The sequence below is a fragment of the Phacochoerus africanus genome, chromosome 11, assembly GCF_016906955.1.
Source record: "Phacochoerus africanus isolate WHEZ1 chromosome 11, ROS_Pafr_v1, whole genome shotgun sequence".
NCBI classification, from domain to species: domain Eukaryota; kingdom Metazoa; phylum Chordata; class Mammalia; order Artiodactyla; family Suidae; genus Phacochoerus; species Phacochoerus africanus.
In genome coordinates, this window is record NC_062554.1 from 39,494,761 (window position 1) to 39,521,115 (window position 26,355).

At 39.3% G+C, this 26,355-nt stretch overlaps 1 protein-coding gene across 2 annotated transcripts; it reads right to left on the reverse strand.

Moving 5' to 3' along the window:
- Positions 1-2,824: 2,824 nt before the first annotated feature.
- IL18 (interleukin 18) lies at positions 2,825-25,272 on the reverse strand. 2 transcript variants are annotated; one of them, XM_047752632.1, is made up of 6 exons: positions 25,085-25,272; positions 13,552-13,635; positions 11,765-11,776; positions 7,510-7,641; positions 5,603-5,736; positions 2,825-3,172 (listed from the first exon to the last, which is right to left on the reverse strand). In XM_047752632.1, the coding sequence occupies exons 2-6, from the start codon at positions 13,625-13,627 to the stop codon at positions 2,951-2,953; spliced, it is 576 nt and encodes a 191-aa protein (XP_047608588.1). In that variant the 5' UTR covers positions 13,628-13,635; positions 25,085-25,272; the 3' UTR covers positions 2,825-2,950. The 2 variants fall into 2 exon arrangements, with proteins under 2 accessions (XP_047608588.1, XP_047608587.1); XM_047752631.1 differs by having other exon boundaries at positions 7,510-7,644.
- Positions 25,273-26,355: the final 1,083 nt, after the last annotated feature.

Sequence of the window (26,355 nt, forward strand, 5' to 3'; positions counted from 1 at the left end):
TGATGTTAAGCATCATTTCATGTGCTTATTAGCCATTTGTACTTTCTTGGGGAAATATATATTCAAATCTTAATGCTCATTTAAAAATTGGATTGTCTAGAGTTCCTTTCTGGCTCAGCAGTTAACGAACCGGACTAGGATCCATTAGGATGTGGGTTCGAGCCCTAGCCTCGCTCAGTGGGTTAGGGATCCGGCGTTGCTGTGAGCGGTGGTGTAGGTCACAGAGGTGGCTCAGATCCCACGTGGCTGTGGCTGTGTTGTAGGCCGGCGGCTACAGCTCTGATTAGACCCCTAGCCTGGGAACTGTGGCCCTAAAAAGCAAAAAAAAAAAAAAAAAAAAAATTGGATTGTGTTCTTATTGAGTTGTAAGAGTTCTCTGTATTTCTGGATACTAATTTTTTGCCATATATGTGCTTTACAAGTATTTTCTCTGTGTCTTGTCATTTTATTTTCTTAATGATATCTTTTGAGTAAAAAGTTTTATTTTTTTTTTTAATTTTAACATTTGAAATACTTAGGGAGTTCCCACTGTGGCTCACTGGAAATGAACCCAACTAGTATCCATAAGGATGTGGGTATGGTCCTTGGCCTCGATCAGGGGGTTAAGGATCTGGTGTTGCCATGAGCTGTGGTGTTGGTTGAAGATATGGCTCGGATCTGGTGTTGCTGTGGCTGTGGTGTAGGCTGGCAGCTGCAGTTCCAATTTGACCCCTAAGAATTTGACCCCTGAGAATTTCCATATGCCTTGAGTGCAGCCCCCTACCAAAAAAAGCTGAAATAGTTAAAGATTAAGAAGTTACAAAGATAGTACAGAGTTTCCTTGTACCCTTCATCCAATTTTAACTTCCAATTTTTGAATTTTGATCAAGTCCAATTTATTACATTTTTTTCTTTTATGGAGAATGTTTCTTGGAGTTTGTCTAAAAAATGTTTTGCCTCACCCAAGGTCTTGACATTTTCTCCTGTTTTTTTTTTTTATTCTAATGTTTTTACAACTTCAGCTCTTACATTAATGTCTCTGATCGATTTTGAATTAATTTTTGTATATAGTTTGAGGTAAGGGTCTAGTTCATCTATTTTGTTAGTTTTTTTTGTGCGTGTGTGTGGATATTCAATTGTGCCAGCATCATTTGTTGAAAACTCTCCTTTTCTACTAAATTGCCTTTGTCCAACATTAATTGGGAATTCCCATCATGGCGCAGTGGAAACAAATCGACTAGGAACCATGAGGTTTCGGGTTCAATCCCTGGTCTTGCTCAGTGGGTTTAGGATCCGGCATTGCTGTGAGCTGTGGTGTGGGTTGCAGATGAGGCTCGGATCCTGCATGGCTGTGGCTGTGGCTGTGGCTGGCAGCTGCAGCTCCGATTCGCCCCCTAGCCTGGGAACCTCCATATGCTGTGGGTGAGGCCCTAAAAAGACCAAAAAAAAAAAAAAAAAAAAGAAAAAGAAAGAAAAAGACAACCCCCACACACATTTATTGGTCATAAATATAAGGATTTATTTGTGGACTCTCAAATCTGTTCCACAGATATGTTTATCCTCATGTCAATACAAAATTGTTCTGATTACTGCAGCTTATATAAAGTTTTAAGATTAGGAAATGAAAGTTATCCAGCTTTGTTCTTTTTCAAAAATTATTGGCTATTCTGTGTTTTTTGGATTTTCATATACATTTTAGGTACTTCTTGTCAATGTCTGCAAAAAAGCCTGCTGGAATTTCGTTGGCTATTGAGTTGAATCTATAGATTCATTTGGAGAGAACTGCCATCTTAACAATACTGAGCCTTCTAATCAGTGAATGTGAAGGGTCTCTAAATTCATTTAGATCGTATTTAATTTTCCTCCCCAATGTTTTGAACTTTTCAGTGTTCGAAACTTGCACTTTTGCTAAATTTATTCCTATTTTACTCATTTTAATTCTATTGTGAATGAAATTTTCTTATGTTTGTCTTAGATTGTTCATTCTCGTATATAGAAATACAATTTATTTTTGTTAATGTTGTATTTTGCAATCTCAGTGAACTCACTTATTAATTTTAATAAGGGTTTGTGGGCACACATGTGTATATTCCTTAGGATCTTCTACATTCAGAATCATGTTGTCTGCAAATATGACAGTTTTACTTTTTCCTTTCTAATCTGAATGCCTTTCTTTATTCTGTGATTTTTACTAGCTAGAACCACCAGATGATGTTGAACAGGAGTTGTAAGAGCTAAAATTCTTGCATTGTTATTATTATTTTTTATCATTAAGTATGATGTTAGCTTAAGTTTTTCATAGATGCCCTTCATCATATTGAAGAAATTCTCTTTCAAGTTTGCTAAGAATTTTTATTATGAACTGGATTTTGTTGAATGCTTTTTTCTGTATTTATTGAGATGACTATGGGTTTTTATCCTTTATTCTATTAATACGGTGTATTACATTAATAGATTTTAGAATATTAAACCATCTTTGCATTCCTGGATTGAATGGGACTTGATCAGAGCATATAACCCTTTAATACATTGCTGGATTCAAGATCAATCTGACTTTTAAAGATATCCTGGCTTTGGAAGAAATGCAAAAAGGAGCCAAGTGAAATGGTATCTTTGTAAAATCTTTATAGTTTTAATTATTCTCCTAAAAACTAGAAAATTTAAATGTCCTAATTCATTATTAGGATCAATAACCCAAAAGTTTCAAAACACTTCTACTGAATATAATCTCTGTTCCAATTAACACTGTAGAATGTGTTTTTAAACTAGGCATTCTTTTTACATTATACAAATATTTTATTCACCTGGACAAGGGGAAATCAATTTTGTGAAAGCTTACTATTCATTTCTTAGTGGTATCTTTCGAGACCATTATTCATTTTATTTCCTCATTATATCTATAGATTCAAACTCATATAACCTTTCTGAAAGGAAAAAAACCCAGAAAGTTCAAACCATGCAGTTTTAATATCTAGTTCTTGTTTTGAACAGTGAACATTATAGATTTATCTCCACATTCATCCTTTTCTTTCAAAATGAGTTTGAAAAGGTCGTTCTCTTTTTTACAAGCTAGAAAGTATCCTTTGTACAATGAAGACTCAAACTGTATCTTATCATCATGTCCAGGAACACTTCTCTGAAAGAATATGATGTCATTTCCTTCATCATCAATATTATCAGGAGGACTCATTTCCTATAGAGAAAAAAAATGACTTAAGTGTTTTAGGACATGATCAATTTGAATACATGTGATTTATTTTGAAATATATTACTGCATGGAACTAAAGAAGTTTATATTCTCAAGAGTAAGGAAAAAAATCTCTGAATATAGGCATACTGATCTCTTCTCCCTCTTAATTTCTAATCTTCCACTCTCCTGTCCACTCTGGCTTTTTTCACCGTAGAATGCACATTCAGGCCTCTAGTTTTTCCCGCTGTATCCATCAGATGATTTCCTTCTCTCCCCTCCCTTCAAGTGGAGTTCACATCTGCTCAAGATGAAGCAGAGTTCCAGCAAAGACCGCAGCCTCTTTAGGCTAATATAAGTTCCTGTCTTCACAGCTAAAGACATTGATGACTTCCACCCATAGGCCTAGGGAACTCCAGGTTGTGAGCCAACTGAGAGAGGAGGAGGAAATGGCAGGAATCTCAGCTGCTTCCTTAAGCGGATCCTAGCACCAAAACTGGCTATACAGAGACCCATTACTTGTTCTAAGACCAGGTCCTTTACATCCCTGCTATAAGGGCTTAGACACCAGCCTTTCATGCTTTCCTGCCAAGCACTCCAGTCCCACACTAGTCCTGAATTTCTATCCTGAAAGTAGTATGTCTATTGGCTGGGCCCTTCCTGGGAGGCCAAATGCTGATTCCCTATCTTTTTTCTTCTTCTTCTTTTTAGGGCTACACATGGGACATACAGAAGTTCCCAGGCTAGGGGTTGAATTGGAGCTGCAGTTGCTGGCCACAGCCACAGCAATGCAGGATCTGAGCTGCATCTGCAACCTACACGACAGCTCATGGCAACACTGGATCTTTAACCCAGTGAACGAGGCCAGGGATCAAACCCCAGTCCTCGTGGACACCAGTTGGGTTTGTTATCGCTGAGCCACGATGGGAACTCCTTGACCTTCATATGTTATCAATAAGTATGAGTCTTAAATTAATGACAGTATAAACTACTTCTCCCATTCTACTATTTGCCGAGCATTATTTCATCTTCGTAACACTCTCCCCAGTCTCTCAATAAGAATTCACTTATATATAGATCAGGCCTTTCCCAGTTTCTGACTATGTCTTTGGAGCTGAATTAGTTTTCTTCTATCCCACATGGCTTGAGCTTGACCATCTCCCACTGTCCCTTCCAATTTTGTTGCTAAGTAATAACATGCCTAGTTCTCTCCACTCTGCCTGCCCACCCCCTGGGCCTCTAAAACCATGACAATAACCGAGCTTCCTGCATGTTGCCAGGGAGTAGGACTCCAAATCGTCACCAGAAAGGGTGGCACTCTGCATTCAAGGGGATAGCTAAGGGATTTCTTTGGAGGCTCTATTTGTTCCAAACACACTGATCTTACTTGGATTACACTTTAGAGTGGATTTTTCCTCCCTCCCAAGTTGCTCCTTGGCACGTCTACTAAGGTCATACTCTAACTTTCGGTGAGAACTGGGTGACCTCCTTTTTTTTTTTTTTTTTTTTTTAAGGGCTGCACCCGAGGCATATGAAGGTTCCCAGGCTAGGGGTCAAATCAGAGTTGTAGCTGCCAGCCTATACCACAGCTCATGGCAACACTGGATCCCTAACCCACTGAGCAAGGCCAGGGATCAAACCTGTGTTCTCATGGATGCTAATCAGATTCGTTAACCACTGAGCCATGATAAAAACTCCCTTCATTGCAATTCTTTATTGACAAATCCCCATTCAGAAAGTCTTCATGACACGGGATTCACCTTTGAGAAATGCCAATTTGTGAGCATCCCTGACTACTCTCACTGGGGAGGAGAGTTTTCTGGGTCAACCTATATCTATAGTCTAATGGTTATTTGATAATAATGGAAAGCAATAGACAAAAATAATGATGAAGAACAGAGAAAAAAGCAGTGGCCAGAAATAATTTATACCTGACTGAGATACATTATACCATTGCTTTTAGAACTGATCCTATTAGTGTTTTTTCACTTAGATTAACACTAAAAACAACCTGCATCAACTGAAAGCTGAAGGTTGTAGCCAAAACTTAGAAGCAGGAACAAAACAATTATGGATTAAAATATTACTATCATAATTTACAAAGTAGAGAAGAATGATTAACTTCATTCTGTACAGCAGGACTTATTCTGGAAAGTCACATGCAATTCTTAAATATGATAATATACTTATTCTGTACTTTTATAGATTGATTATTCAGAACACTTAGGTTATGAAACTAGTGTTGTGCCCTTTCCTCCCTATGGCAGGCTCAGAAAAACCATGTTACTATAGTAAATGCAAGAGCTTGACAATTTTTTAGTAGCTACCCTTTTTAATGGTTCTCTACTTCTTAATGTTCTTGCTCTAGACAAAAGGCTGGATGGGGGCTTTTTTTTCTAATTTTGCATAAATATGCAAATTAAGGTTCAGTCTTACCTTAAAGGAAAGAGTTTTGTTCTTACAGGAGAGAGTAGACATTTTCTTACACTGCACAGAGATGGTTACTGCCAGACCTCTAGTGAGGCTATCTTTATACATATATATAATAAATATGGTCTGAGGTGCATTATCTGAAATAAACATTTATAAATCAGAACACTAGTTAGAAGAATTTTTTCAAATAAGCATTTATGGAAATCAGCCAAAGAATTATCTTTAATAGGTCCATTACCAATCCCACACTCTGAGATACAGCTAGTTGGCAGAAAGAAACTACACAGTGACTCACACATTCTCTTTTTTTTTTTCAGTGCTCACAGCATGTGGAAATTCTTGGGCCAGGGATCAAACCCACACCACAGTGGTGACTGGAGCCATAGCAGTGACAACATTGGATCTTTAAGCCACTGAGCTACCGGGCAACTCCTCACACATTCTTTTTTCTTTTCTTTGTTTTTAGGGCTGCACCTGCTGCATATGGAAGTTCCTGGTTTAGGGGTTGAACTGGAACTGCAGCTGCTGGCCTACACCAAAACCACAGCAATGCAGGATCTGAGCTGCATCTGTGACCTATACTGCAGCTCACGGTAATGCTGGATCCTTAACCCACTGCTCGAGGCCAGGGATTAAACCCACAGACTCATGGACACCATGTGTGGTTCTTAGCCCACTGAGCCACAATGGGAACTCCCTCCTCACACATTCTTTAAAACACATTTAAATATGTTTTATAATGTAAACGTAGCAACTTTTTGAGTGTTTTGGAGATATTTGGAATTCTGAAAGATTTGTCTTTAACTTTTATTTATCGTCTTTTTAGGGCTGCACCCATAGCATATGGAGGTTCCCAGGCTAGGGATCTAATTGGAACCACAGCCACAGCAACACCAGATCTGAGCCACATCCATGACCTACACTGCTGCAGCTTGTGGCAACTCGGGATCCTTAACCCACTGAGTGAGGCCAGGGATTGAATCCGAGTCCTCATGGATACCAGCAGGGTTCTTAACCTGCTGAGCCACAATGGGAACTCGTCTCTTTAACTTTTAAATGCTAAATAGAATATTAAGCTCTATCTGTTAAGGTAAAAGTACAGTAATTTTTCAGGAGGGAACCATTTATTCTTTCAACTCTGCCTAAACTCTGATATTTGGAATTCATAACTTGGAAGGCATAGTAAGCTTAATCATTTTCAAAGACACTCTAAATTTCTGGTGGAAGAGAGACTTATTTGAAATGCCTGTACATTTATATTTAATTTTGAGTTCTGAAAATCTTATCAGCAATTTCAGCTATGACCAGCAGGTATTAAGGATCCAACTCAATGGAGATCTTTTAATTTAATTTAATTTAATTTATTATTCTTTTTTAGGGCCACACTCATGGCATATGGGGGTTCCCAGGCTAGGGGGTCAAATTGGAGCTGTAGCTGCTGGCCTACACCACAGCCACAGCAACACAGGGTCCGAGCCCTATCCTTGACCTACACCACAGCTTACGGCAACACTGGATCCTTAACTCACTGATCGAGGCCAGGGATTGAACATGTGTCCTCATGGATGCTAGTCAGATTCGTTAAGCGCTGAGCCATAACGGGAAATCCTCAATGGAGATCTTGTGTAGTTAATGCAAATACAGCGAAGGGATTGAGGATCCAAATGTAGGTTCCAAATGTTGGCTCAAAGTAGCATGACCCCTAGCACTGTCTTTATTGTATCAATTTTTCAGCCCACCTAAAATATATGGATACCCTATAAAGTTTTCTGTAAGTGAAATTATTACTACTATGGCTTTTCATGTAAGTTAGGTCTATCATAGAAAATGCAGGCAGTTAAATGGAATGGGAAGAGGTAGCTAATCATTTCCATGTTTACAAATGTATATATACATATATACATAAATACCTGAACAGTCAGAATCAGGCATATCCTCAAACACGGCTTGATGTCCCTGGTTAATGAAAAGGACTTGGTCGTTCAGATTTCGTATGATTGAGAGTTTAGGTTCAAGCTTGCCAAAGTAATCCGATTCCAGGTCTTCTACAATGCACATTAAATCTCGTTAAAAAATGTTTTTTTCCCTTAAATTTACAAATAGGTATGCTGTTTGTTTCAGTTTTCAATAACAATCAACAATCTTTTTTTTATAGAAGCAAAAGTAGTGTTGCACAGTGTTTTTTAACCCACTTCCAGGGGCACACCCTGATTTTCATTATCACTTAGAATTACTCTACTTCTGAAATTTTTTTTTTTTTTTAGAGCCGCACCCTCGGCATATGGAAGTTGCCACGCTAGGGGTCGAATTGGAGCTACAGTTGCCAGCCTACCCTACAGCCACAGCAATGCCAGATCTGAGCCAAGTGTGTGACCCACACCACAGCTCGTGGCAACACTGGATCCTTAACCCACTGAGCAAGGCCAGGAATTGAACTCGCATCCTCATGGGTCCTAATCGGGTTTGTTAACTGCTGAGCCATGAAGGGAACTCCTACTTTTGAAATCTTAAATTCAAATGTTGGACCCACTTTTGGACCACACTCTCCCATCCTTTTAGTTTTCTCATGCTTCCCTTCCACTTTACCGAGTCCGCCTGACTCGTATTTTCGCCCTACCTACCCTCTTCCTGTTTCCCCTTCCTTCTTTGTGCAGTCTGAATCTCATAGCTCATCATTCGTATCTACTCTTTTGCCAGGATCTTAAATTCCGAACTCATTTGCCTTTCTCCTACAAAACTCTAAACCTGGCTGCTGAGTGTACTGTTGGTAAACAATTCTTCAAATGTGCAAATTGCTGCCATAACAAACACATCACTTGTCAATACTTCTTTCCTTTTCTAGTTCAGCACTCTCTTCCAGGGTCTGCACCTGCAATTTCAAATCTTCCTCACTCTCCTTAGGAGCTCTCTACATCGTCACCTCTGCATTCACTTTCAGCAAGTGATTTCCTGCTACTCCACTTAGAAACTTAACTGTGACATCACCCATTATTTCCTCTAACCCTCTGGTTCCCAAGGGAAATGTGGAAAAGGTGCCCCTTCTGTTATCCTAAGGCTAGCCCCATCTATGCTGTGCATGTACTTTGAACGAAACCTTGATTTATCAATCATCCCCTTTCTTGCATCAACTCAGCAATTCTACTTCCTGGATTTTATCCTTAAGAAACAGTAGACAAATGTGTAAATGTTTCTCTACAAGAATGCTTGTGGAAGCACTTCAATAATAGCAAACTGGAAACAAGTTAGTTAAGTGACGAATCATTTGGGAACTGATCAAGTCAATTTTGATATGAGCTTACTATGGATTATTATGAATTTAATTTAACATAATTGTAATTATTTATTGTCATGGAAAGATGGGAAGCAGTCCATGTGTATTGAATGAGAAAAAGAAGCTTAGTGAGGTGTTTTATATACTTATATGTGTACACACACATATGATATCAAAATGGTAGCAATGAAATTGGAGGGTTATTTTCATATTTTCATGTGTTATTTTTCCTCATTTTCTTATCTTTGTTACCTGAATTATTTATAATAAGCATTTTTAAGTACATTATTTGTACAATCAGAAAAATATAACGCTTTTCATTTGAGATTTAAAACACTTCCACCAACTGAATCCCACTCTGAAGCTGGTCTTCTTTCCTCCTTTTAATAGCTGAGCTTCTGGCAAGAACTGTGTGTATCATTTCCTTACTTTCCATTCGCCCTTTTACTCAGTGTAATCTGCCTCTGCTTCCATTTCTTCTTCAAACTGCTTTCACGGAGATCATCAAACTCCTTGTTGCTAAATGTAATAGATGCTTTCTGGCTCTTGATTTTCAAGTGCAAAATTTAACACAGTGCCTATTATCTCCATCTTGAAGGGCTCTCCTAGAATTCTTTGGCATTGGGGCATTCTTGTTTTTCTTCCTCTTTGGTTACTCTGCTCTGTTCTCATTAGCTTCTCTTTCTACTGAATCCTTTAAATGTAAGTATTCATCAGAATTTACTCCTTGGCTTTTATTTCTCACTCTACATACTTTGATTTGTCATTTTATCCCTATAGCTTCAGATGCCATTTTTTTTTTTTTTGCATACGTCTTCTACACCCATATATCCAGCCCCAGTTTTTTTCCTGAGTTCAGAACCATCTGTCCAATAATCTACTGGACATCTCCACTGAGATGTCCCATAGACAAGATCCAAAATTATCATCGTCTATCTTCCTCTTTGCCCTGCAAACCTCTTTACTCTGTTCTTCCTGCTGTGTTCCTTATTTTGTTGAATGGTACAAATTGCCTACGTGAAAAAAATGTAGGTATAATCTCTTCTCTTTCTTTCTATCCTCTTCCAAACCCATGTCCTGTTGATTCTTCCAAGTATTTCTAAAGTCCACTCACAGCTCTTTAGTGGCACTCCACTATGCCTCCCTTAACTCATGCCACCATCATTTCTTTTAGGGACAACAATAGCCTCTTAATTAGTATCCCTTCTTTTTTGCCCCCACATCAATTCTCTTTTTAGATTTTTAAATTTTTATTTAAAATTTTTCTTTTTTTTCTTTTTCTCTCTTTTTTTTCTTTTTAGGGCCACACCTGTGGCATATGGAAGGTGCCAGAATAGGGGTCAAATCGGAGCTGCAGCTGCCAGCCTATGCCACAGCCACAGCCACAGCAATGCGGCATCCAAGCTGTGTCTGATATACGCCACAGCTCACTGCAATGCCAGATCCTTAACCCACTGAGCAAGGCCAGGGATTGAAACTGAATCCTCATGGCTACCAGTCAGGTTCATTACTGCTGAGCCACGATGGGAAATCCTAGTCTTTGGATCTCTTTGTTACAGCAAACTAATCCTTCCTAGATCATATATATTGTGCTTAAGCAATCCCCACTACTCTAAAGATAAGGTCTAGATTCCATATCTTGGAATAAGAGAACCTTCTTGATCTGCACCCTATTTATCATTCTTCTCTCATCATTTTCCTACTCCCACTCTACTCTCATTGTGAATTACTCTTAATTCCTTATTTATGCCATGCTTTCTTTCCTATCTTGATTTTTGCATGTTTTCTTCTCTCTGGCCAGAATACCTTCTCTTAAATTCCTATTTGCTCTTCAATTCTGTCCCTCCTTAAAAATATCCTCCCAGAATCTATTGGCTAAATTAAGTGCCTTACTATATACTCCCATAGCATCCTGGGCCTTTCCAAAACTTAACTTGCCACATTCCAGCTGCCTTCCTAATGTGCCTGCTTCTCTCTTATAGGAAGTATTTTTTGTTCACCATTGTATGATAATGCTTATCATAGTGCCAGAACTACAGATGCCCACATTTACTGAATTAAATAAATGTTTAAGAAACATGATGAGGGAGTTTCCGTTCTGGCTCAGCAGAAATGAATCTGACTAGTATTCATGAAGATGCAGGTTTGATCCCTGGCCTCGCTCAGTGGGCTAAGGATCCAGTGTTGCTGTGGCTGTGGCATAGTCTGGCAGGTGTAGCTCCGACTAGACCTCTAGCCTGGGAACCTCCATGTGCCACAAGTGCGGCCCTAAAAAAAACCCCCCAAAAACAAACAAAAAAACAAACAAACTAGGGGTCTGTTAGAGGATCACAGGCTATATATGGTTACAGTCCTCCTTGAATGCCAGGACAAGGTGTAGCTACATACACTTAAGAAGAGTTCGTGACTCAACCTTATAGGTATGTTTCCTCTACCTGCCCATGCAGAATTCTCTGCACCTTGGGAGTCTCCCAGCTTCTTCCCAGAGCATTTCTGAGGTGAGGGTTGAAGAAAGATGTTCCTGATTTGGGACAACAATTCTCATGGTTCAATCCCCTTTTTCTATGTACTCAAGAGAATCCATGACTTTCTGCTAACCTCAGGGTCTATATAACAGGCAGGCAGTGTCTATTTTGTAGATTCTAATACCTGAGAAATTCCTAAGGTGTAGAAAAGCATATTTTATTAGAAATTCTTTTTTGTATCCCTTATGGTCATCTTTATTCCAAAGCAGTGCTACTGAGTCACATCCCTTTGAGGGAATATTAGCTTCTAAATAGATTGGTACCAGTTTCTCTCAGATGAGAATGCTGATATGGATGTGCCTGTGGGGTGCTTATTCAAGTCGCTATTTATTTGTTAGAGAAAGAGAAATCAATAAATTTATACTTTACCATCGTTTTCAGCTAAAGGGGAAAAAAAGAGAAAAAAATATGTTAAATTCTATATTTCAACTGAGAATTTCCTCTCACCCTGCCCTTTCATGACTCTTTTCTTCTCCTCTGCATTCTTTACCCCTGTCTTACCAGCGATGGCCTTTGTGGGCCTCCATAAAAATATTATGTAATCATCCAAAAGGTTCCATAAAATGGTGTTCTCAGGTATGTTAGATTAAAAAACCTAAGCCTAAGGTTTATAAATCTAAACTTGTAGCTAAAAAGAAATTTTATGAAGTGACAGATTTTACTCTTAAATTTATTGCTTCAATGGAAAGTCACCTGAGAACTTCCTATGAAGCTTTCAAATGAAACAAAACTGCCCAAGGAAAGATTAACCACAAGAATCTGTTTTTTTTTGGGGGGGGGTTAAAGTTACATTTATTTAAAGTACATTTATTGTTTTAATAAATTAAAATTTTCATAGATCAGAAGATCTTTGGTTAAAACAGAAACATAATAACATTACATGTCAGAACATTATGAGTAATGACATATATAAATATATTACAAAGAATACTAAAAAAGTAATCAAACTATATTTTTTGAGTACAAGAATAAAATAAATCTATTTTACAGTCTTATGTAACATAGAAAACTTTTTTAAAATGTAATTTTAAGGTTCCTTAAGTGAATATATTAAAATTTACATTAATCATAATGTCAAAGAGGAAACTAGTTTTGAAAAAATTTGATAAAATTTGATAAAAATTTGATAAAAGGACTGATAGTCTACAGCTAAAATAAAATTCAGGTCATCGTAACTTCTTTTCACACTCACTCTGCCCCATATAGCATGTTCCTTAGTAGGTAATACCATTAGAGAAAATACAACTTTGAAAATACCTGGGGATGGCTTTTGTCTACAATAGGGAAAATAACAAAAAATTTTATAAAATCATAAGAAAAATGTAACAAATTGGGGCAGCTCCAGGTCTAGTTAATTCAGTGAATCACTCACACGTGGTTTTGTTGTTTGTTTCTATCTTTTCACTTCACCCTCTTCAGCGTGTCAGTTTTTACCTAACGATTAAAAGACATTGCTGATTTTCAAGAGTATGTTTTATTTGTCAAATATGTTTATATAAAATGGTATAACTCACAGAACTCTAGATTTAAAATCTCTTTTTAAAAATCTCTCTTGGAGTTCCTGTTATGGCTCAGCGGTTAATGAACCCGACTGGCATTCATGAGGATACAGGTTCAATCCCTGGCCTCACTCAGTGGGTTAAGGATCCGGCGTTGCTGTGAGTTGTGGTGCGGGTCACAGACGAGGCTCGGGTCCAGTGTTGCTGTGGCTGTGGTGTAGGCTGGCGGCTATAGCTCCTATTCAACCCCTAGCCTGGGCACCTCCATATACCTCGGGAGTGTCCCTAAAAAGATAAAAACAAAAAATCTCTCTAGATTCACATCTCATATAATTTGCAATTTGCTTTGGGAAATGTATTACTCAAATGTATCTAGTTTCATGGGGTTTTCATGACATGCACCAGGAGCCACCTTGTGAGTGGGTTACTACTACCTAAAGTGCCAGGACATGTGGTAGGATAGGGTCCTGGGTCCTTGGACATATTATGGCTAAGCTCTAGAGACTAAATATATACATATATTTCCAGAGAAATGTGTCAGTATTTCAATGGAATTTGGTGACAGAAAAGAATCACTTAATAGTTTGCCTTATAACATCTTTTCTAGTTGAAAACATGGATCTAAACCCTGTATTTGGTCTAATGTTTTGGACTTACCTACAAAGTAAAGTGTATTGTTAATAAACTTCATTTCCACAAAGCTGATGCAATTGTCTTCTGGTTCAGCAGCCATCTTTATTCCTAATGAAAGCAGAGTCATTTGTTAAAAAGTAGTGATTACTCCTTTTACACAAAAGGTATCTTTTACCACTTACTGCCCACCTATAATTTCAGAAGTCCAGCATGCTGAAGAACATTCTAGACTTTTTTTTTCTTTCTTTTTTTCTTTTTAAGGCAGCACCTGCGGCATATGGAGATTCCCAGGCTAGGGGTCGAATTGGCGCTGTAGCCGCCAGCCTACACCACAACCATGGCAAAGCCAGATCCGAGCCGGGTCTGCCACCTACACCACAGCTCATGGCAACGCCGGATCCTTAACCCACTGAGCGAAGCCAGGGGTCGAACCCACAACCTCATGGTTCCTAGTCGGATTCATTTCCGCTGCGCCATGATGGGAACTCCTGCTCTGGACATTTAAAAATGCCAGGAGTCTTCAGTTTATCAATACACATGTTCAAATGTTCTCTTGGGACCCAATAGATATTTGGAATCTAGAAAGCATTTTCTCATTAAATAGTGTTATAAAGGGTGGATAAATGGTCCACTATTGAACTGATTTATTGTTTTAGTATTTTTGGGGAAATATACATATATTATCAATGTATGTATAGGGTGCCAGCAACACACCTAATCCTGTCCTCTAACTAGGAACTGATTCTATCTCTGTCTTACAGCCAGTGGGATCCTGCAAGTGAGTGATTGAAGATTCGTGACTTCATTCTCAAAGCACTAAAAGTGAAGAAATAATGAAATGGTTTCTGCCTGGGAGTGGGTGGGAGGAGGCTGAAGGGTTCTGGCATCTGATGGCCCACCCACTTTCTCTCTGAGCAACATTTTTTTCTTTTTTTTTTTAAATTTAGGGCCATACCCACAGCATGTGGCGGTTCCTCGGCTAGGGAGCAAATCAGAGCTTCAGCTGCTGGCCTACGCCACAGCCACAGCCACAGCCACAGCCACGGCAGATCCCAGCTGTGTCTGAGAATTACAATGCCACTCAAGGCAATGCAGGATCTTTAACCCACTGAATGACAATGGGAGCTCCCAGTTCCAACAGTTTTTTTTTTGTCTTTTGTCTTTTTTGTTGTTGTTGTTGTTGTTGTTGTTGCTATTTCTTGGGCTGCTCCAGCGGCATATGGAGGTTCCCAGGCTAGGGGTTGAATCGGAGCTGTAGCCACAGGCCTACGCCAGAGCCACAGCAACGCGGGATCCGAGCCGCGTCTGCAACCCACACCACAGCTCACGGCAACGCCGGATCGCCAACCCACTGAACAAGGGCAGGGACTGAACCCGAAACCGTATGGTTCCTAGTCGGATTCGTTAACCACTGCGCCACGACGGGAACTCCCCAACAGTTTTTTTTAATGCAGTCTTTCGGGTTTTCTATATATAAAATTACATTGTCTGCAAACAGTGACAGTTTTACTTCTTCCTTTCCAATTTGGATGCCTTTTGTTTCTTTTTCCTGCCTAACTGCCCCAGCTGTGTTGAATAAAAGTGGCATACTGTGTTCTCATACTGTGTTGAATTTAAGTGGCACTAGTGGGTATTCTTGTCTTGTTCCTGATCTTAAACCAGAAGCTTTTTGCTGTCGAGGATGATGTTAGCCGTGGGCTTGTCATATATGACCTTATTATGTTGAGGTTCATTCACTCTATACTTTGTTGAAGATTTTTAATAAGAATGGGTGTTACATTTTGTTAAATACTCTTCTGCCTTTAATGAGATGATCGTATAGTTTTTATCCTTTCTTTTGTTAATCTAATGTATTGTGCTGATTGTTTTGCGGGTGTTGAACCATGTTGGCATCCCTGGAATAAATCCTACTGGATCATAGTGTATGATCCTGTTAACGTATCGCTGAATTCACTTAGCTAATATTTTATGAGGATTTTTCATCTATGTTCATCAGGGATGTTAGTGTGTAATTTTCTTTCCTTCCTTCCCTCCCTCCTTTTTCTCTTCCTTTCCCTTTCTTTTTCTTTCCTTCTTTCTTTCTTTCTTTCTTTCTTTCTTTCTTTCTTTCTTTCTTTCTTTCTTTCTTTCTTTCTTTCTTTCTTTCTCTCTTCTTTCTTTCCTTTCTTTCCTTTCTTTTCTTTCTTTCTTCCTCTTTGTTTCTTGTTGCCTTGTCTGGTTTTGGTATGAAGGTAATGCTGCCCTTGTAAAAATGAGTTTGGGAGCATTCTCTCCTGTTCAGTTTTTGAAAGATTTGAGAAAGATTGGTATCAATCTTCTTTGAATGTTTGGGAGAATTCACTAATGAAGCATTCCATCCTCGACTTTTGTTTGCTCGAAACTTACTTATCCTCATTTCATTGTTTTTTTCCTGAGGTTTTATCTTGTTCATTTCTTTGGAATGTATTCTTCTCATTTCTCATTTTGCTTGACTCTCTGTTTTTATGTATTAAGCAAAACAGCTAGTTCTCCCAGTTTTGAAGGAATGGCTTTATGTAGATGATGAACCTTATTATTTAACCCTGCCCTAGGTCTTGATTGTCACTCATCCTTTGTGATTTTCTATGCAACTTGATTTATTCTTGATAGGTTGCAATTGCTGAGGGTATTTCAAGACTGTGAGTATTCTAGAGGGAGAGATCACAGTCAGCACCTAGTTTTAAGCGATTAGAAGCTACACTCTTGAGCAGCAGCTTTTAAGGAGTGTAAATATAAATCACCCTTTGGAACTATAGTTGGGAACTGTGCTCTAGCCTCCAGACCTGGCCGTCTGAAGGTGTGCCGTTGACTATTGCAAAAATCAGGGCTCTAATATTGTGTGAGCTCCTTTCTGGTAGATGCTAGTGAACTGCAGCAAAGCTGAAGGAGAGTACAGAGATGATTCCTCCAGCCTGTGTTCTCTGGAGAGCACTCTGTAGCCTCTAGATGTGTGGTAAACCTGAAGCATGTCCCTCAGGCTGAAGCTCCGGAACAAACAACTAGTCCTTTTTCACAGGGAGACTGCAGGTACGTTTCAGTCCTGTGCAGTACTCTGAGGGTAGTAGTGTGCCAAGAACTGTCCATCTGATTGTTTCAGACCCATGAGGATTGTTTCAGACCCATGAGGATAAGAAATGCAATTTCTCTGACCACCAGAGCCAAGAGTTCAAGGAGCAGACTTCCCATTGTGGCTCAGTGGAAACAAACCACATTAGGATCCATGAGGATGTAGGTTTGATTGCTAGCCTCACTCAGTGGGTTAAGGATCCGGTGTTGCCGTGAGCTGTGGTGTAGGTCGCAGGTGGCTCAGATCTGGTGTTGTTGTGGCTGTGGTGTAGGTTGGCAGCTACAGCTCTGGTTTGACCCCTAGCCTGGGAACTTCCATATGCCACCAAAAAAAAAAAAGAGAGAGAGAGTGTTCAAGGAGCATCCTGCATATGGGCCATCCATGCACAGCTGCCTGGCCTTGGCAGGCCCATAAGAGCAGTGTGGGGGTGCAGTGTGCCCACCAATATTGGCAGATCAGAAGGAAGGACAAAGACGTACCGGCCAGTGCCTCTGTCAATGGAGAGTCTTAAAAGGCTCCTAGCACACGATCTCCTTCATGTATTGTCTGGGTGCTTTTCTTTTTTCTTTTTCTTTTTTTAATTTAGGGCCATACCCACAACATATGGAGGTTCCCAGGCTAGGGGTTGAATTGGAGCTACAGCTGCCAGCCTGCACCACAGCCACAGCAACTCAGAATCTGCCGTTGTCTGCAACCTACACCACAGCTCATGGCAATGCTGGACCCCGGACCCACTGAGTGAGTCCAGGGATTGAACCCACATCCTCATGGATACTAGTCGGATTTGTTTCCGCTGAGCCACGATGGGAACTCCCCGGGTGCTTTTCAAACTATTTTTGGGAGGCGTCCTGTGGTGAGTGAGTCAGCACACAAGCCCTTTAAGAGCGGAATCAGTGTTTCCTACAGCCTTATGGTTCTCCTTGAGGTGAAGCCCATTGGTTTTCAAAGCCAGATGTTTTGGTGGCTCATCTTTTTGGTGTAGTTTCCAGGGCTGGGGTGCCTTATGGTTCTCCTTGAGGTGAAGCCCATTGGTTTTCAAAGCCAGATGTTTTGGTGGCTCATCTTTTTGGTGTAGTTTCCAGTGCTGGGGTACCTGATGTGGGCAATGACCTCTTGCTCTTCAGGCAGCAGCTTTGTATTGTGATATCCCTCCCGACTGTGGGTTGCAGCACCACGGATGGGGTTTTTGGTGAGACCAGATCTCTGCCTCTCCTACCCATCTGAGTGTGGGTCTTTTATCCTTGGTGGAAGGGGTTTCAGCTAATTTTTAGGTCTTTTTTAGAGGGAGCTGATCCATATGTAGCTGTAGATCTGTTGTCTGTGGCAGGAGGTGAGTTCAGGATCTTCCTAGGCCTCTATCTTGAATTGTCTCTCCATTTGGTTGCTATTTAAGTTTTTTATTTAGATTCAGTTCATATACAACATACATGCATATACAAACATGTATATATATACACACACACAATATACATATGCTTTTAAATTTACTTTTTAAATAGAGAACCACATGGTTCTTTATATATGTGGTTCTCTATAAATATTGTTAAAATAAAAAAGCCAGAGAGAGAAAGAATGAGCTTTTGGAATATGCAAGTGCCTTGAAGAAAAGGCATCATGACAGAGGCAGGGGTGGGGAGGAGGATACTAAAAATAAATGGCTGAAATTACCAAAGAAAAATTATACCTTTTTGACAATTTCATAAAAATCTGGCCTCACATTTTTCTTTCTTTTTTGCTTATTAGGGCCGCATATGGAGGTTTCCAGGCTAGGGGTCAAATCGGAGCTGTAGCTGCTGGCCTATGCCACAGCCACAGCCATAGCAACGCAGGACCCGAGCTGCGTCTGCAACCTACACCACAGTTCACGGCAATGCCAGATCCTTAACCCACTGAGGGAGGCCAGGGATTGAACCCGTGTCCTCATGGATGCCAGTTGGGTTCGTTAACCACTGAGCCAGGTCAGGAACTCCACATTCTTTATTATTTTATTATTTTTCGCCTTGCTAGAACATAAGTTCCATGAGAGAAAGAACCTCTGTTAGGTTCAGTTTTGTATTTCAAGTGCTTAGAATTGTGCCTGACTGGTAGTAAATATCTGATCAATGGTGATTGAATGAATGAATAAATGAAAAAAAAGTAAGTTACAATAGTAATAGATGTAAAAAATTACACCACAATAACAGGTGTGTGTTAAGAGCTTCCGAGACACTTAAAGAATAGCTAAGTTACAGTATACTGACATGAAAGCATATATTTCTACCAGGTATGAGACACTTCCATGTGGCAATATATCAATAGTTCATAACTCACTTGGCCTACCAGCTTTGAAATTGTCATTCTAGATAAATATTTAATTTGGAGTACACATATTTCCATTTGCCTATAAAATGATATTATTATTTCTATATTAAATTTGTTCAATTCTGCCTGGTTCAATTCACATAAAATGCAACTTGCAATGTAGTCAAGTTTGACAAGAGCTTGTAAAGGGGAATCAGACCATAAAGGCTTTAAGTAGGTTAAAGCATTTGCATTTTCTTTTCTGAGAAAGTACTGATTTAATTTCAGTTGGAGAAAGATATGGTCAAGTTTATGTTTCAAAAAGCTCACTCTGGGTTTCGTTGTGGCACAGTGGTTAACAAATCCGACTAGGAACCATGAGGTTTCGGGTTCAATCCCTGGCCTTGCTCAGTGGGTTAAGGATCTGGCATTGTCATGAACTGTGGTGTAGGTATTAGACACAGCTCGGATCTGGCGTGGCTGTGGCTGTGGCATAGGCTGGCAGCTACAGCTCCAATTTGATCCCTGGCCTGGGAATTTCCATATGCTGCAGGGGTGGCCCTAAAAGAGAGAGACAGAAGAAAAAAAAAAAAAACAGAAAACAAGAGAAAAGAAAAAAAGACAGGTTTGAATGGAAAATAATTCAGTTTTGCATATCTAAGTGAAAAGTATCACAGAAGTAAAAAAAAACAAACAAATAAAGGAGCTTCAAGGAGGATCTGCTTGAAATCAGAAGCTGTAGAGTCCATTAATTTAGATACAAACTTAAACTTGTTCATTGAATTTGGCAATCAGGAAGTTTTGGTATCAGTAGAACAGTTTAGGTAAAGTGGAGCTAACAGAAGGCAGGTGGACAATGATCTAGGACAGAATGGGATGAAAAAAAGCAAAGAAAGTGAATATAAACTATTTTTTTAGGAAGTTTAGCTATAAAATGAAGAGAGAGGGTGGCCATTATCGGGGGATATATAACATGCAAATTTCAATTTCTGGCTTCAGATCCATAGTCCCAACTAAGATATACTCATGAATTACTTTCTAAAACACATCCAAATAACCTGTCGCAAAATGAAACCTGGGGGTTCTTCGAAACTTCTTTGTCTAATCCTCCCTTGTCTCAAAAATACTGTAGTTTGGAGTTCCCATTGCGGCTCAGTGACAATGAACCGACTAATATTCATGAGGATGTGGGTTTGATCCCTGGTCCTGCTCAGTGGGTTAAGGATCCAGTGTTCACAGTTCTGTGAGCTGTGGTGTAGGTCACAGATGCGGCTTGGATGTAGTGTTGCTATGGCTGTGGTGTAGGCCGGCAGCTGTAGCTCTGATTTGACCCCTAGTCTGGGAAATTCCATATGCTGCAGGTGCAGCCCTAAAAACCAAAACCAAAACCAAACAACAGGGAGTTTCCATTTTGGCGCAATGGAAACAAATCCGACTAGGAACCATGAGGTTGTGGGTTCGATCCCTGGCATTGCTCAGTGGGTTAAGGATCCGGTGTTGCTGTGAGCTGTGGTGTAGGTTGCAGACACGGCTTGGATCCCGAATTACTGTGGCTGTGGCGTAGGTTGGCGGCTACAGCTCTGATTAGACTCCTAGCCTGGGAACCTCCATATCCCCGGGGAACAGCCCTAGAAAAGGCAAAAAGACAAAAAAACAAAATAAAACAAAACCTATTGCTTATAACTCAGAAATGTCTGTGGAATTTGGTATCTCCTCTCCATCGTCACCAGAACTACTTTAAATTTAGCCCTTGCTACTTCTGCTATCTTCTATTTTAGTATTCCTCTACCTGATTTTCTTGCTTCCAGACTTTGCCTGAATAGGGAATGTAGTTAGAGTTATTCCCCCTGCCAGGCCAGGAACTTTCTCTGCCTTTTTTTTTTAAGTGTCATATCTTCCCTCATTTTATTGTGTTTTACTTTATTTTTTGGCCACACCCACAGCATGCAGAAGTTCCTGGGCCAGGGATTGAACCTGTGCCACAGCAGTGACTAGAGCTATAGTAGTGACAATGCCTGCCAGATCCTTAACCCACTGAGACACCAAGAGAACTCCTTTCTTCATTTTATTAAATTTTTAATAATAATAATAATAATAATAATAATAATAATAATAATAATTATTTTTGGCCAAGGCATGCCAGCAGCTTGATGTGGGATCTCAGTTCCCAGACCAGGAATTGAGCCCAGGCTACAGCAGTGAAAGCACAGAATCCTAACAACTAGACCTCCAGGGAACTCACCCTGCTTTTTTTTTTTTTTTATCCTGAGGAACCCTTCTTTATCCTCTATCCTTTATGTCACAGATCAAATATTTCCTCTAGGAAAACCTCCCTGACTCCTCCATGCCTAGCTAGTCACTCTCTCTCCTTAGTGCCCACATCCTTCTCTTTCTGTTCATGATGGCTCTTATTACATTGAATTAAAATTATTTTGGTTACAAATAGGTCTTCCCAGGTTCAATCTGAGTTTTTTTTTCTTTTTATGACAGTGAATTGTTCTTTGTTTTTATTATTATTTATTCATTTATTTATTTTTTGTATTTTTGTCTTTTTAGGGCCATGCCCACAACATATGGAGGTCCCCAGGCTAGGGGTCTAATCGGAGCTGTAGCTGCCAGTCTACACCACAGCTCACAGCAACGCCAGATCCTTATCCCACTGATCGAGGCGAGGATCAAAGCCCAAACCCCATAGTTCCTAGTCAGGTTCGTTTCTGCTGCACCATGAGGGGAGCTCTGTCCTTTGTTTTTTGAATCTTTAACACCTGGAAAGAACTTATACATGCAAGAGCTCAATAAATGTTCACTAAGTAATTGTTTGCTATGATAAACCTTGTTGCCACGACAACAGTGTGTAAAGGGACTTGCAGAAATTTTTTCTGTCTTAAAACTTTCATTCCCATCTGAAAACCAATGAGAAAGAGAAGAGAAATGAGGGACATATGAAAACAGATTTCAAAAAATAGGAGTTCCTGTAGTGGCTCAGCAGGTTAAGGACCCAACGTTGTCTCTGTGAGGATACAGGTTTGATTCCTGACCTCACTCAGGGGTTGAGGATTGGTGTTGCTGCAAAATGTGTCATAGGTCATAGATGCGGCTCAGATGGCATAGGCCTCAGCTGCAGCGCTGATTTAACCCCTAGCCTGGGAACTTCCATATGCCACAGGTACAGCCATAAAAAGAGGACCAAAAAAAAAAAAAAAAGAATTTCTCTAATATTCTTTCTTTTTTTTCCAGTAGTTTCTTTAGTTTTTTATTTCATGAGAGTGTTTATTTTGAATTGTTTCCTTACCATTGTTTTTTGCTAGATCTCAATACATCTATCATTACAAGTATTGTGCTCTTCTTCCTCCCCACCCCCACCCCGATTTTCCTCTCTTCTCATCCATGTTTCTTTGCTTTCTTTGATCTATGAAAATTATAGCTCCCCTTGGATGAAAATGTTTTGACTATTTCATCTAAGATTCTGAGATTACTGACTTAAAAAAGTTATAAACCACCCCAGAGAGATCCTCTCAGCAGTATGAAGTCATAATTGGTTCTTTACAACAAAAAAAGGTTTTAGTTATACAAGGCTTGGAAACTAGCCAGAGGCTAGTGAACAGTAGAAAATCATGATGGAGATTGAACCATATGTGCCCAGTCTTTTCTGTGGCAAGTCATTTAATTTTTCATTTGGACAAGAGAGAGTTGAATAGTCAACATTTAAGCTTTTTTTTTTTTTTTTTTTTTTCAGCTCTAGCATTCTAGTTAAGGCTGCAAAGAGAGAACAATTTATATGTGGCAAATGCCCTAGTAACTACTTCCTCAATTCTAAAATAGTACATGTTGATTGAATATTTATTATATAACCAGCTTTGTTAAGCCACTGGGAGTTTAAAAAAAGATACCATTAGATTAAAAATAAAAATGCCTTGAACTTAAAAAGCAATTATGATTATGTTTATCCTTGCTGTTGGAATTTCAATTCTGTGGGATAGGTATTGGATAAAAAGAGGAAGCATACAACCTAATTTCCTAAAATCAAGTAGGTAGTCATCCGGACAGTAACAAGATCAAGATTTCAGTTCTATAAGTCATTTTGTCCTTCAAATTCTGCCATCTTATGACAGTAAGTATGTGGGCATGGAAGAAGACGCAGGTACAATTTTTTAGGTAAATAGCTAATGATAAAAGATGTATATAATCCACTGCTAAAACCAACTCAAAGTGAAAAGCCAAAATGGGAGTTCCCGTCGTGGTGCAGTGGTTAACGAATCCGACTAGGAACCATGAGGTTTCGGGTTCAATCCCAGGTCTTGCTCAGTGCATTAAGAATCTGTCCTTGCTGTGCCTGTGGCATAGGCCGGTGGCTACAGCTCTGATTAGACCCCTAGACCCCTAGCCTGGGAACCTCCATATGCCGCAGGAGCAGCCCTAGAAAAAGGCAAAAAACAAACAAACAAAAAACAAAACAACAAAAAAAAAGAAAAGGCAAAATAGAACTTCTGGAATAGGCTTGTGGGAAAAGGAGAACTGAATTTAATCTTGAATGCTTAAAACTTGAATACAGAAGAAAGTAGAAGAGCATTTATGTGATAAACACAATGTTGCAAGGGTTGGACTGAATGGAACTAGTTTTTGACAGTAGTGGAAGCCTGCTATTCTGCAGTGAACACAAGGGAGGGTGGAGTTAGATAAGGAGGGCTTTGAAAGTTACATAGGAGTTTGTATTTAATTTCACAGGCAATAGGAAAGCAGGTTACTGAGTTGCAAGGGCATTATGAAAAGGATTAGAGACAGGCTATAGAACTGTATAATAAGAATTCATTGTCAGAATTCACGTAAGAGTTCATAATATTCATGGAGGGATATTATGGACAAGCCAGATTTAAAAAGATATTTTGAAGGAAGATTTCATAGAACTTGAGATAGCTAGATATAGGCAAAAAGATGAAGTGTCTTAATTTTTATTATTTATACTTCAAAATGGAAATATTTAGTCAGCCCTTTCCTTGTTGTGAAATAAAATTCTCCTGCAGAATTCTAATATGGCCAATGTAGCCCAGTCTAAGGGTGCTGATGCAGATTCCATCAAGATGATCGACCTTTGGCAATTGTTTAGTTTGCTTTTAAAATAGTGGATTCAGCAGTTCCCGTCGTGGCGCAGTGGTTAACGAATCCGACTAGGAACCATGAGGTTTCGGGGTTCGCTCCCTGCCCTTGCTCAGTGGAGTAATGATCCGGCGTTGCCCTGAGCTGTGGTGTAGGTCGCAGACGCGGCTCAGATCCTGCGTTGCTGTGGCTCTGGCGTAGGCCGGTGGCTGCAGCTACGATTCGACCCCTAGCCTGGGAACCTCCATATGCCGCGGGAGCGGCTCAAGAAATGGCAAAAAGACAAAAAATAAATAAATAAAAAAAAAAATAAAAATTTGAAAAATAAAATAAAATAAAATAAAATAGTGGATTCAGAGTTGAGACTCTCTTTAAAGAGAAGCTTATTTATCTCATTCTGAAGCAGCAATTCTTGGGGATTCATGAGGTCAAAGCGATTTTCACAATAATTCTAAGATGCAATCTGCCATTTTCCACTTTCATTTTCTCAAGAATGTGCAGTAGAGTTTACCAGGGGCTACCTTCTGTGAGCTACTGCACAGACAGAAGCAGGTGAGAAAGCAGCTCTCTTCTACTAAGCGGGACATTAAAGAGACTTGTAAGATGAAAATGTCATTCCTCAAATGTATTTTTGGGGAATACATAGTTATCCACAATTTAAAATGTCTTTATGCCAACATGTTATGTGCTCATTGTTATCTTAAAATAGATTAATAGGTCACTATTTTTTCCATTTCTTCGTTTTAATTTCTAATAATAATATTAAATTACTCTTATAAATACTAAATGATAGTAATACAGTAAATAACCTAGAGAAACAAAAAAATTCTTCAGGATCCTAAATAATTTTAGAAGTATTAAGAGGCCAAGAGACCAAAAAGTTTGAGAACACTTGCTCTGAAATGATACTCTCCAAGGCTGGCTGAAAGAGGAAAAAAAGTTTTACTCTGACCCTGCTATGTTCCTTATGCTGTTACTGACTAGTTGCCCATCATGGTGATGTCAGAGGACTTAAATGCCTCTCAATCGCTTTTCTAGCTTCTGTACCTCTAATCGCCGTGCCTAGGTTTCCAAATAAAGAGGAATGATTTTTCTTACCTGTGCTCAATAGTTTCCTACGAGAGGAAGTGATCCGGAAGATTTGAGATCCTTTTCTTTTCCTGGTAGAAGGCAGCAGCCCCTTCAGCAGCCCAAGCAGGCAGCCAGGAATGCAGAAAGCACTCCTCCCGTTCGGATCTAGCAGCTGTTGTCTGCAGAGGAGGGGACCTCTGCGCTTGGGAGAAAGGAGGAAGGGGGTGGAGGGAGGAGACTGTTCTGGCACGCCTTGGACCCGCCTTCAAATGTGGGCTCTTTCCAAGGGCTAAGGAATTTGAAATAAAGTGTCAGAGAATACGTGTTTCTTTTAATGTAAAATCACGGTTTTAATGAAATCATTTCCCCTCGAAAGCTTGTACCTCTTTCAGAAGTACATCCAAGCCCTTTAAAAAAAAAAAAAAAAAAGCATTTGTTCAATTAGAAGCATCTTTTCTCACATTTATCTTTCACTCAAAATTTTTTATTTAACAGTGCTGAATAGTCAGCCCTACCAAAAAAAAAAAAATCCTGTAATGTAATCATATCACCTAATGTGTAACTTTTAAAGAGCAGAATGTTACTATCACAGCCTTGAAAATAACTAGCAGGGAACAAATTTTCTTAGACAATTTTCTCATGAACATGTGCTAAATTATATTACCTTGCTAGCAAGGGAATTAGCAAGGTAACTTTTCGCTTTTTTTTTTTTTTGCCAATACGGAAACCATATGAAAACAGAGGGGTTCTGGAATTAGGGGAAAAAAAATGCTTATGTATGCAGCTAATTGTGGTGTTTTTGTTGTTTGTTTTTAACAAGATAGGCTTTTCATTTCATAAGGTCATAAAACATCAATGCCCACAGCAGTGAATACAAAGAATGGTTGAAGTGCTTGGTGCAGTGACTACCAGAAGAAAAAAAAAATTGCACATTTAAGAATTATATGATAAGACTACACATGATTGAAACTAAAATGACAAGTTTTCATCCTCTAGCTAGGTTATCCAATTGGGCCAATTAACATGAAAACATGTAGTAAAGTCAAACAGTGATTTAAATAAGCAGAACACCAAGTAAGTTAATTTTAAATGGCCCATTACCAATTTGTCTCCAGCTGTAAAAACATACAGTGTATAATTTACCTGATTCTTACTTTTGGGACAGACATTTTTTTCCTTTGACATAGAGCAACCCAAATGACTATGTCCTACTTACTTCATAGGGTTGTTTGTGTAAATGAGATGAGATGATGTCAGCCCGTTGAAAATTTTAAAGCACAGACAACTATAACCAACTA